General features: G+C 36.9%; 1 protein-coding gene across 3 annotated transcripts in view; it reads right to left on the bottom strand.

Annotated features, from left to right (window-relative positions):
- The window catches only part of LOC122891294 (activating transcription factor 7 interacting protein), a 121,379-nt gene that overhangs the window by 11,700 nt on the left and 96,252 nt on the right, over positions 1-13,427 (bottom strand). For all 3 annotated transcript variants that reach the window (XM_044226843.1, XM_044226844.1, XM_044226842.1), the window contains 3 exons: positions 4,960-5,024; positions 3,186-3,264; positions 2,279-2,434 (listed from right to left, as the gene is read on the bottom strand). In XM_044226843.1, coding sequence (XP_044082778.1) covers positions 2,279-2,434; positions 3,186-3,264; positions 4,960-5,024 — 300 coding nt within the window. The remainder of the gene's footprint in view (positions 1-2,278; positions 2,435-3,185; positions 3,265-4,959; positions 5,025-13,427) is intronic.

The raw sequence follows: 13,427 nt of genomic DNA, 5'->3' as shown, positions 1-13,427 counted from the left end.
TAGTTTGACTTGATGATAAACATGTGAAGATAAAGACTTGAGAGTATGACCTTAAGGGATTGACTTAAAAGAGCATATTTTTACTCCTTAATGTTTAATTATTCTTAGTAGAGTGGGATTTGGGGTCTTCCAGGTCTTCTACTGATGGCATAAATCCAGGAGTAACTGTATTCTCACAGTTTAAGAAACTGGCAGGTTATTGTAATGGACATTTTCTTCAGGTGAACCAAACCATCTTTTAATTCAAAACAATAAAACATCAATTAAAATATAGAATTCTTCCTTCTCTACTCCAGCATTCCTCCTAATTTATGTTTCAGAGAACATTCATGCCTTGAGTGATGTTAATATATATTTATCAAAAAAGTCCTAAATGTTCACTGGCAGCATGGGGCATGGGACTACAATAATTATTTTAGGTGTTAACATTTTCTTGTTAATAACTCTGAATTATCATCACATTTTACAAATAACCACATATTAACTATATAATAAATAATAATAAATCTACTTTCATATGGAAAAATAAAACAAACCTGGAAGTAAACATTGGGTATGACAAAGATAAAAAGGTTTCTTTACTAATGGCTTATTTAGTAACATCTTTACTTACTCTTTACATATCTAAACTTTTTTTTTTTTTTTTTTTTTTTTTTTAAAGACAAGATGAGCAACTTGGAGATTTATTTTTTTAGATTTTTTTTTTTTATTTTTATTTATTTGAGAGAGAGAGACAGTGAGAGAGAGCATGAGCGAGGAGAAGGTCAGAGGGAGAAGCAGACTCCCCATGGAGCTGGGAGCCCGATGCGGGACTCGATCCCAGGACTCCAGGATCACGCCCTGAGCCGGAGGCAGTCGTTTAACCAACTGAGCCACCCAGGCGTCCCTACATATCTAAACTTTGAATGTGAGCATTTAGAAAGGGGTAGAATGTACAGAAGGAGGAAAGCCTGCCTCTTCATCTCTTTATTACCCCATTTTGTTATCTATCCTGCACATGGTTTGTGTAATGATATTTCCTTCTAAATTATCCAAAGTGGTGACTTAAACTTTGATTTCACTACATACAATTCCAGGTGAACTCAATGTTTTCCTTGAGAAAAGTCCACACATAATTTCGAATATAAATCTCTAATGATGGGCTATTTTATTAAAAAAAAAAAAAAAAAAAGACAGGGGCACCTTGGGTGGCTCAGTCAGTTAAGCAACATGATACCAGGATCCTGGGATCAAGCCCCACATTTGGCTCCCTGCTCAGCGGGGGGCATGCTTCTCTCTCTCCCTCTACGTCTGCTGTTCCCCTTGCCTGTACTCTCCTGCTCTGTCAAATAAATAAATAAATAAAATCTTTAAAAAAAAAAAAAAAAAGTCAAACTATCTTGGGGCTCCTGGGTGGCTCAGTCAGTTGAGTATCCAATTCGTGGTTTCAGCTCAGGTCATGATCTCAGGGTTGTGAGACTGAGCTCCGTGTCGGGTTTCACTCTTCACAGTCTGCTTGAGAGTCTATCCCCCTCTTCCACCCTCCCCCTGCACTCTTCAGCCCACCTGCATGCTCTCTAATAAATAAATAAATAAAAATCTTTAAAAAAAAAAAAAAGACAAGGGAGCCTGGGTGGCTTAGTGGGTTAAGTCTCTGCCTTTGGCTCAGGTCATGATCTCAGGGTCCTGGGATCGAGCCCACATTGGCCTCTCTGCTCAGCAGGGAGCCTGCTTCTCCCTCTCCACCTGCATCTCTGCCTACTTGTGATCTCTCTCTTTCAAATGAATAAATAAAACCTTTAAAAAAAAAAAAAGACAAAAGGTCTTGATTGGTTTTCCAACAGAAGACCTAGGCTACATCTTGAAAATAAAGGAATTATAACTTCTTGAGAGGCAGTGTGTAAAATATTATATATCTCCAAAGGTAGTGTCAGGCCAGTTAAAACTAGTTCACATTAAGGATCATTTAAAATTTATTGCTTCATCAGTCAACTGGTCATAATCAGAATGAACCATTACAGCCACCCCCCTAAAGAGAAACTATATTCATTTCTGCTGCTTATAGTGGCAGATGACACATATTGTAATTTTTCTTCCTTATAACCACTCCGTATCAGTCAGTGCTGCTATTTAAGAAGGTCAGCAAATCTAAGTTACACTATGTTCAAGAAGCTATACTGTCCTCTAAAAAACAGAGAATTAGCCTTAATTTTCTACCTAATCTTTCTATTTACTTCCATAGTCATATTTCACCATAAGCAGAACTAAAGGCTTCAACTCAATGATTCAGCAAGTTTACCTGTGGGAAGTAAATGTATGGTTGTCTGAGATGGTCCACTTGTTGGCACCCCAGATGGCTGAAGAGGTGGTGCTGGCTGGATGGGTTGCAATGGTCGAGACACAGGCTGAGAAGAACCCATGGTTGACACAGGGGTATGGTTTAGCTTTTTAGGGTCTATTAATTAAAAGTGAGACATTGTGATTATTATTGATAGGCAAAAACTAGAACTACAGGTTTTACTTTCATTTGCCAATTTTACATTTGCTTGCCACTGAGTCACATTTACCACTAAGTGAACAATTTATTTCTATTTACCACATTTACATGTTTACCACGTTAAAACATTTACCACATTAAAACATCACATCACAGCCTTAAATAATTCACCATTGATTCTATCACATATTCTAAGTCACATTTATAGACATAGTTTTACATTGTTTTTCACAAGAGAATGCTATTACTGAACTCAATACAATATCATGTCAATCAGAATAATTTCATTTCCTATATCACACGTATCCATTATCTAGAGCAAGGACATTCTCCTAAGCTTGTATATATATTGATGATTTTTTTTTAATCAGTGATCTTTATCACTGTTTAGGTTCTTTTGTTAGCTAATATAGAGTGTTGCTTATTTACATTATCCAGTTATTAAAATAAGATACACACAGAGTATCTAATCTCAAAGAAGGTATAGGACAGCCTATGGAATAAATGCTTGCATCTCAGAAAAAGCCCTCAAAAATAGGTAACCACTATATGGGATAATATAAAAAAAAAACTTTTATTCTAAAATAGATACAAATACATCAAGCATAATGCTACAGAGATCTGTCTTCACTGGTTACTATACTGGATTAAAAGGAAAAAAATGTTATCAAAACATTCCTTGGTACTGATACAATTACTTATTAAGTACCTTGTGAAGCTCCACTCTCTTCATCATCCATTGTGAGATCAATGACACCACCTGAATCACTGCCTGTGGCTTTTCCACTCTGAAAAACAAAACTTCTGCATTTTGAAAAGGAAACTCTGACAGATGTAAGGGGAAAATGAAATAATACTAAGGGGCAACAAGGATAATGAATAGCCTGGTTCAATCTGGCTAAATGGCTTTCCTTGAAAAAAAGAGTCTGTCAGACAAATGGCCCCAAATACTTATGAGCTATACATCTGTCATTCAGAAAAGAATTTTGAAAGATTTTCACAAGAAATTTTATAAGTTTTTTTTATTTGCTTATTGCACAGAGCTAAGTACTTTCACTGTTAAGTGATTAAACATAAACACCATTTTCTAGCATTTAAAATATTGACCAATGCTATACCAAATTATTAATTAATTCACCAAAGCACCAAAGGCAACATCAAAGCTAGAACTGGGTTATATAAAATAATCTTCTCCCCTAACAAAAGGTATGCTATAGTAAGATATGGTGTATGCTACACTATTAACTGACATCCAACCTAATCAACCCATTGTCCCAAATCATTAGAAATGTAATTTAAAATTCTACATAATAGGAACAAAAAAGGAAGTAGTACAATACAGACCTAAAGAGCCAGTATCTTTAAGTCAAAAAGACTGAGGGCATCTTTTAGTTCTAGCTCATATTAGCAATGTGAATTTATGTTAAAAGATAACATACTCAATTCCCAAACTCTGGATATGGGGTCTGTTATAAGGATGAATCCAAATATGCATACAAAGACCTTAACACCAGTATAACATATACTGTGTAATGTTAATCGTAATTACTTTATAACATATTATACTGAAATCAGCTCCAAATGATTAAGGTTTTCAGCTACAAAAATCAAATTTTACGTAATTCAAGAAAATAATTCCTTGATATTAAAAAATTCAGGTCCAATCCAAAGATAATGATGTAATTCTAAATTTTACAATTATGAATGTCTCTATGATAATGACTTCATAGGAAATGATTTAACACACACAAAAACCTACAATCCAAAAATTAAAGTTCTTAACTAATTCTTTTTTTTTTTTAAAGATTTTATTTATTTATTTGACAGAGATCACAAGTCGGCAGAGAGGCAGGCAGAGAGAGGGGAGAGGGGAAGCAAGCTCCCTGCTGAGCAGAGAGCCCGATGAGGGACTCCATCCCAGGACCTGAGATCATGACCTGAGTCAAAGGTAGAGGCTTAACCCACTGAGCCACCCAGGAGTCCTCTTAACAAATTCTTAAAGCATGTAAAAGAATCCACTTACTGCAACGTATTTATAAGGTCCAATTTTCAAAATTTACTAAAATTTAAATTTATCAAAAATTATTAGACAAACATGCAAAGGCCAGTAAAGCAGAATCCAAAAAAAAGTCAAAAGAAAACGACTCCCAAGTGGAACCAGATGTTGAATTCAGCAAAGTCTTCAAAACACGTTTTAAGAATACATTTAAAGAAATAAAGGAAAATATAATCATAACAAATGTATAAGAAATCTCAAAAGTAGAAACTGAAAAACAAAAACTGAAATTCTAGATCTGAGAAGTATGATTAATAAATTAGAATAATTTTCATTGTATTAAAGAATATTGGAAATCCATTATCCAATGGATATCCAATGGATATTTCATTTCATCCAATGAAAATCCATTTTCCAATATTGGAAATCCATTATCCTGTGAGCTGTAATTACAATTTTACTTTGAAATAGAAGGAAGAAATCTTACCTGTGATGTGCTATCAGCTGCTTTCTTATTAACAGAATTATCTATTGTTTTGTTTGTCTGGTTTTCTGAGGAATCAAAAAAATAAAAGTCATTTTTAAAAAGCACCTACACAAGGTGAAAGGTTTGACTGTCTTATATACAACAACTAATGTAATTTTCTCCAATTATTTTTTTCTATTAACATGTCACATAGTAAATGAACTCTCTCATAGACCATTTCTACAGTAACTTTCAGAAGGGCAAATTCGCAATACAGAGAAAAAACTTCCATGTACCCAATGCCCAAAATATTTAACTCTATCTTAAGGAATATCTTCAAAGAAATAATTTAGGATGTGCATAACTTCAATATCCCAACATATGTAAATGGCTAAAATGTAATTGCTCCATACTATATGCCTTTGGAGAAAAAGATGTAATGACATGGCAAAAATATAATAAAATCATCAACAAACTACAAAGAGATTCTGAGAAAATATATATGTATAATCTCAGTAATTCAGATGATTTTAAATGCATTCTTCAATTACTTTGCACTGAGTTTGTGATATATATGCATATACACACATGAAAGTTACTTTGAGAACAGCAAAGAAAATAAATCAAGTATGTTTTTCTGCCTCAACTTCTAAAAAGAAGGTATTAAATTTTATCAAATGTGTTTAGCATCTACTGAGATGATTATGTAACTTTTCCTCTTTGGTAATGTGGTGAATTTCCAATGCTGAAAACATCCTATCCTTGCTTTCTATAGATAATAATATTCTCGGTCAAAATATGGCATTTCTTTCATTCCAAATCTCCAGAACACATATAGAGTAAATCATTTAAAAAAAAAAAAAAAAAAGCAGAGGCTTTAACCCATTGAGCCACCCAGGCGCCCCCTAACTCTACCTTTTATCTCCCCCAAACCCTTTTCCTGGCTGTAGCCAGTGTTCATGGCTATCACTCTCTCCTGCAAAAATGCTTTCATCCCACTGCCCACCATCTTTCCATTTATTATCACATACCTTTTCTAGATCTCCCACATCCTCTCACAGAAACCTCATTATCTTATCATTAACCACATTTATAATTAATTACTTATTTAATGGCAAAGTCCCCTATTTGACTGCAAGCTTGGTGAGAATGTGGACTATATGTACATTTCTGTGTGTCTGCAAGATTTTAGACCAATTATGGGTATTTAATATTTCATGAATGAATGAAATTTCCCAAATATTTATTTGAATTCTAGTTTGTTAACATACAGTGAAATATTGGTTTGAGGAACAAAATTTAGTGATTCATCACTTACAGGTAACACCCAGTTCTTATCCTAACAACTGACATTCCCTAATACCCATCACCCATTTAACCCCTACCTACAACCGTCCATCAATCCTAGTTTTTTCTCTAACTTTAAGAGTCTCTTATGGTTTATTTCCCTTGCTCTTTTGTTCCCTCTTTCCCATATGTTCATCTGTTTCATTTCCTAAATTCCACATGAGTGAAATCATATGGTATTTGTCTTTCTCTGTCCTGTTTCACTTAGCATAATACACTCTAGCACCCTTCACATCATTGCAAGTGGCAAGATATCATCTTTTTGAAGGGCGAGTAATATTCCATTGTGTGTGTGAGTCTGTGTGTGTGTGTGTATAATACCTCTTCTTTATCCATTCATCACTTGGATATTTGGGCTTTTTCCATAATTTGGCTATTGCTGATAATGCTGCATACACACTGGGGTGCATATACCCCTTTCAATCTGTTTTTGCTTTTTGTTTGTTTTTTAAAATCATTTGGGTGAATATCTAGCAGTGCAATTGCTGGATTGCAGGGTGGTTCTATTTTTACCCTTTTGAGAAACCTCCATACTGTTTTTCAGAGTGGCTGCACTAGTTTGCATTCCCACCAACAGTGCAAAAGGATTCCCCTCTGCATCTTCACCAACATCTGTTTTTTCCTGAGTTGTTAATTTTAGCCATTCTGCCTGGTGTGAGGTGGTGTATCACTGTGGTTTTGATTTGTATCTCCCTGATATGGATAATGCTAAGCACTTTCGCATATGCCTATTGGCCATCTGTATATGTTTTGGGGGAAAATACGTATTCATGTCTTCTACCCATTTCTTAATTGGATTATTTGGTTTTTGGACATGGAGTTTGTAAGTTATTTATAGATTTTGGATAGTAACACTTTATCAGATAGGTCATGTGTCAATGTCGTATGTCAGTATCTTCTCCCATTCCACAGGCTGCCTTTTAGTTTTGTTGGTTATATCCTTTGCTGAGCAGAAGCTTTTTATCTTGATCAAGTCCCAATAGTTCATTTCTGCTTGTTTCCTTTGCCACCAGCAACATGTCTAGTAAGAAGTTGCTATGCCCCAGGTTAAAAACGGTTTCTGCCTGCGCTCTCCTGTAGGATTTTGTAGGTTTCCTGTCTCACACTGTGGTCTTTCATCTATTTTGAATATATTTTTCTGTATGGTGGTCCAGTTTCATTCTTCTGCATGTGGCTGGCTGTCCAATTTTCCGGGCACCATTTATTGAAGAGACTATCTTTTTTCCTTTGGATATGTTCTTGCCTTGTTGAAGATTAGTTGGCCATACAGTTGTTGAGTCCATTTCGGGATTCTCTATTCTGTTCCACTCATCTAAGTGTCTATTTTTGTGCCAGTACCATACTGTCTTGATGATTACAGCCTTGTAATACAGCTTGAAAACCGGAATTGTGAGGGTTGCAGCTTTGGTTTTCTTTTTCAGGATGACCTTTGGCTATTCAATGTCTTTTATAGTTCCACACGAATTTTAGGATTGTTTGTTCTAGCTTTGTGAAAATGCTGATGGTAATTTGGTAGGGATTGCATTTTTTGTGTAGATTGCTTTGGGCAGAATAGACATTTTCACAATATTTATTCTTCCTATCCATGGGCATGGAATGATTTCCCATTTTGTTGTGTCCTCTTCAATTTCTCTATCATAAGTGTTCTACAGTTTTCAGATTTTTTCCCTCTTTGGTTAGATTTCTTCCTAGGTATCTTATGGTTTTTAGTACAACTATAAATGGGATCAATTCCTTGATTTCCTGCTGCTTCATTTTCGGTGTATAGAAGTGCAACAGATTTCTGTACCTTCATTTTATATCCTGCAACTTTGCTGAACTCACATCTTTGGTGGAATCCTTGGGTTTTCTACATAGTGTAATATGTCAGGTGCAAATAGTGGAAGTTTGACTTCTTACTTGCTGATTTGGATGCCTTTTCTTCTTCTTGTCTGATCGCTGAGGTTAAGACTTCCAGTACCATGCTAAATAGTAATAGTTAGGGCAGTCATCCATGTTGTGTTCCTTACCACAGAAGAAAAGGTCTCAGTTTTTCCCCACTGAGGATAATAGCCGTGGGTCTTTCATATATGGCCTTTGCAACACTGACGTATGTTCCATCTATACCTACTTTGTTGAGGGTTTTTATCAAGAATGGATGCTCCATTTTGCAAATACTTTTTCTGCATCTATTGAGGGAATTATATGGTTCTTATCCTTTCTTTTATTAACATGGTAGATTATGTTGATTGATTTGCAAATACTGAACCAATCCTGAAGCCCATGAATGTCACTTTATCATTGTGAAGAATTCTTTTACAATGTCTGTTGGATTTGATGTGTTGTCATGTTGAGAATTTTTGCATCCGTGTTCATCATGATATTGGCCTGTAATTCCTCTTTTTAGTGTGGTCTTTGGTTTTGGAATCAAGGTAATGCTGGCCTTGCAGAATGAGTTTAGAGGCTTTCCTTCCATTTGGTACATTTTGGAACAGTTTGAGAAGAAAAGGTATTAACTCTTCCTTAAAATGTCTGGTAGAATTCCCCTGGAAAGCCATCTGGCCCTGGGATTTTGTTCATTGGAACATTTCTGATTACTGATTCAATTTCTTTGCTGGTTATTGGGTCTGTTCTAATTTTCTATTTCTTCCTATTTCAGTTTTGGTAGTTTTTATGTTTCTAGGAATGTTTCTAGGAATTTCAGATTTCCCAGATTGTTGGCATATAATTTCTCACAATATTCTCTTATAATTGTATTTTTTTTTAAAGATTTTATTTATTTATTCGACAGAGAGAGATCACAAGTAGACAGAGAGGCAGGCAGAGAGAGAGAGGGAAGCAGGCTCCCTGCTGAGCAGAGAGCCCGATGTGGGACTCGATCCCAGGACCCTGAGATCATGACCTGAGCCGAAGGCAGCGGCTTAACCCACTGAGCCACCCAGGAGCCCTTATAATTGTATTTCTGTAGTGTTGGTTGTAATTGCTCCTCTCTAACCTGTGATTTTATTCAGGTCCTTTCTCTTTTCCTTGTGGTAAGTCTGACTAGGGGTTTATCAATTTTATTAATTCTTTCAAAGAACCAGCTCTTAACTCCTCTGATCTGTTCTACTGGGTTTTTTTTTGTTTGTTTGTTTGTCTGTTTATTTCTATAGCATTTATTTCTACTTTTATCTTTATTATTTCCTTTCTTCTGTGGCTTTAGGCTTTATTTGCTGTGTGTGTGTGTGTGTGTGTGTTTTTTTTTTCCCTAGCTCCTTTAGATGTAAAGTTAGTTTGTGTATTTCAGCCTTTCCTTGTTTCTCGAGGTAGGCCTGTACTGCAATCTAATTCCCTCTTAGGACTGCCTCTGCTGTATTCTAAAGGTTTTGGACTGGAGTATTTTCACTGGCATTTGCATCCATGTATTTTTTTAAACTCTTCTTTAATTTCCTGGTTAACCCATTCATCATTCTTAAAAATGCTCTTTAACCTCCATGTATTTGTGGCCTTTCCAAAATGTTTCTTGTGGTTGAATTCAAATTTCATAATGTTGTGATCAGAAAACATTCATGGTATGATTTCAATCTTTTTGTACTTGTTAAAGGCTGATTTGTGACTCAGTAAATTATCTATTCTGGAGAATGTCCCATGTGCACTCAGAAAGAATGTGTATTCTGGACACCTGGGTGGCTCAGTCTGTTAAGCATCTGCCTTCAGCTCAGGTCATGATCCCAGGGTGCTGGGATCAAGTTCTGAGTTGGGCTCCCAGCTCAATAGGGAGTCTGCTTCTCCCCCTGCTTGTGTGCATGCACTGTCTCAAAAAATAAATAAAATCTTTTTAAAAAGAAATGTGTATTCTGCTGCTTTAGGATGAAATGTTCTGAATATATCTGTTAAATCCATCTGGTCCAGTGTGTCATTCAAAGCCATTGTTTTCTTGTTGATTTTTCTGCTTAAAAGATCTGTCTACTGCTATAAATGGGGTATTAAAGTCCCCTACTACTACTATTGCATTATTATTAATGAGTTTCTTCATGTTCATTATTAACTGATTTATATATTTGGGTGTTCCCAAGTTGGGGGCACTGTTAACTCTTCTTGGTGGGTAGACCCCTAAATTATGATATAGTGCCCTTCATTGCTTGTTACTGTCTTTGGTTTCAAATCTAGTTTGATATAAGTATAGCTACTCCAATTTTCTTTTTACATCCATTAGCATGACAGATGGTTCTCCATTCTCTCACTTTCAATCTGGAGATGATTTTAGGTCTAAAATGAGTCTCTTGTAGGTAGCATATAGATGTGTCTTGCAGCATATAGATATGTTTTTTTTTTTTTTAATCCATTCTGATCCCCCATGTCTTTTGATTGGAGCATTTAGTCTGTTAACACCCAGTGTGACTACTGATAGATATGAATTTAATGCCACTGTGTTACCTCTAAAGTGGGAATTTCTGGGCCTTTCTAGTGCTTTTGCTTTTGGTCTTTTCTGTTCCCCCCACTCAAAGTCCTCTTTAATATTTCTCACAGTGCTTGTTTAGTGGTCACAAACGCATTTAGTTTTTGTTTGTCAGGAAATTCTTTATTGCTCCTTCCATTCTGAATAACACCTTGCTGGATAAAGTAGTCTTGGCTGCATATTCTTCCCATTCAGCATGTTGAACATATCATGCCACTCTCTTCTGGCCTGTCAAGTTTCTGTGGACAGATCTGTTGTGAATCTGATCTGTCGTCCCTTGTAGGTTAAGGACTTTTTTCCCTTGCTGCTTTCAGGATTCTTTCCTTGTCTGTGTATTTTGTGAATTTGACTATAATATGCCTTGGTGATAGTCAGCTTTTGTTGGATTTAATGGGAGTTCTCTATGTTTCTTGGATTTTGATGTACGTTTCCTTCCTCAGATTTGAGAAGTTTTCAGCTATAATTTGTTCAGATAAGCCTTCTGCCCCCTTTTCTCTTTTCTTCTGGTACGCCTATGATACAAATACTACTATGCTTTAAGGAGCTGATGAGTTCGCTAAGTCTACATTTGTGATTCAGTATCTTTCTTTCCTTCTTCTTTTCATGTCACTGTATTGTGTGTGTGTGTGTGTGTGTGTGTGTGTGTGTGATTGTTGGGAAAGCCTGTTATAGTCCTGCTCCTGAGAGGAATGGCTTTATTAAGAGAAGGTTTAAAAAAAAAAAAGCAGCTAGATCTTATTTTCCCTAGAGTTGAGGCTTCAAAGCACTCTATGATCAGCAGACTTGGTGCTGTGCGGGGCCTGTGCTGGTATTCTAGGGGAAGGGCCTGCTGCACTGATTCTTTAGGTGAACTTGTCCTAGTAAAGATGCACCTCCGGCATGGGAGCCGGGTTTGGTGTAAGCAGCTCTGGCCTCCACTGGATGGTGTTTTGCTCATTTTAGTATGTCAGTGCTGAAGTGGGGGAGGAAGGCCATCAGCCCTCTCTCTTGTACCTGGAACCAGGGCAGGGGAGTGAGTTCACTCCTGCCACTCTTCAGGAAGCCCTCACAGAAGAGCAAACAGTCACCACCCTTCTTGTGTCCCCAGTTTCCATCAGATTTTTGCCTTCACTCTATCTGTGTCCAAGCTGCCTGCCTGCCAGGGGGCACAGGACACTTGTGTTTTATCTCAGAGATGTGGCTGGGTTTCAAAAGTCCAAGTTTAGGGACCCACACTGATCCTCTGGGGGAGGGTCTCGCCATTCTTTTGCTGTTTGCTGTTTTGTCCCACAAAAGCAGTCGCAAGAACGGGGAGCAGTTCAGAGTTTATGGCAAAGTGCAACAAAAAGCCAGCACCAGGGTTTATGGCCCTCAGCCAGTGTCTTTATTCCTATGCTAGGAAACAAGGCAGAAACACTGGCACCACCAGTGCTTTTGTCCCCGGACAGGTGGTACTCCCATTCCCATCTGTACTCCAAGAGGGGGAAGTGTTTTTCCCTGTGTGACCCAGAGGATTCTCAGACCATGCTGCCCACTCCCAGATCTCTGTTCTCCTTCCCCACAGAAGCACAGCTAAGTCTACCATGCATGAATGTGACAATGGCAAGGTCTTCTAGAATTTCATTTAGATTTTGTGATCCACTGCTTATAATAACTTGCAATCGTCAGTTCCTCTCCTTTTCCCAGTCAGTAGTTTTGGGGAAAAGTTTTTCTAGTGTAATCCCCTGTACATTGTTTCTCTCTCTTTCCCCGTCTGTCTCTCCTCTCTACTCTCTCCATAATCAGGGCTTCCTCTCCTCCTGCAGTTCTTGTCTCTCCCAAATCAACTCTCTGCAGCTTCTAAGTAACACGATGAGCTGTTTCTCTACCCTAGTTATGCAGCTTGCTCTCTCGGTCCTCAAACTAGTTCCTTGGGTGTTTAAATTAATGATTTGAGGGGCGCCTGGGTGGCTCAGTGGGTTAAAGCCTCTGCCTTTGGCTCAAGTCATGGTCCCAGGGTCCTGGGATCGAGCCCCACATCGGGCTCTCTGCGTAGCAGGGAGCTTGCTTTCCCCTCTCTCTCTGCCTGGCTCTCTGCCTACTTGTGATCTCTGTCTGTCAAATAAATAAATAAAATCTTAAAATATATAAATTTAAAAATTAATTAATTAATGATTTGATATTTACTTAGCTTGATACTACAAATGTACTTGAAAGATGAGGCAAGCTTAGGGTCCCCCTAATCCTCCAGGATCTTAACTCCTCCACATGAATGAACGATTAACTATAATTTAAGCCCTATACCTCCTCACAGCCTCTAGGAGAATTTTTACTTTACTATAAACAGAAAATACTGACTTACTCTGGGAGGACACATGAACTATATAATAAAATATAATAAACTACATGCATTCTAGTTAGATAGCCTATGTTCTCATTAAATCAATAATACCTACATAACTATATGTATTAAAATGTTTTAATTATACAACTAATTGATTTATCATATTACAAATGTATTAAAGGTTGGGTTCAACCTTCATATTCAGCCAAAATGTGCCATATGGCTTCAGCTTGGGTTTTGGGAAGCCTAAACAGCTAAATGGCTATTCTAACATCATTTATGGCACCTCTAAAATGATGCATGATTAAAGAATACATCATTTCAGATTTCATTCTGATTAACACAATAAAAAATAAAAAATCTTATCATTCATATTTATGGTTACTATCCAATAGTTTACTTTCAAACATAAGTAAGCACTAT

This window comes from Neovison vison, chromosome 12, assembly GCF_020171115.1.
Source record: "Neovison vison isolate M4711 chromosome 12, ASM_NN_V1, whole genome shotgun sequence".
NCBI lineage: Eukaryota > Metazoa > Chordata > Mammalia > Carnivora > Mustelidae > Neogale > Neogale vison.
This window is presented reverse-complemented; position numbering and strand designations above follow the sequence as displayed.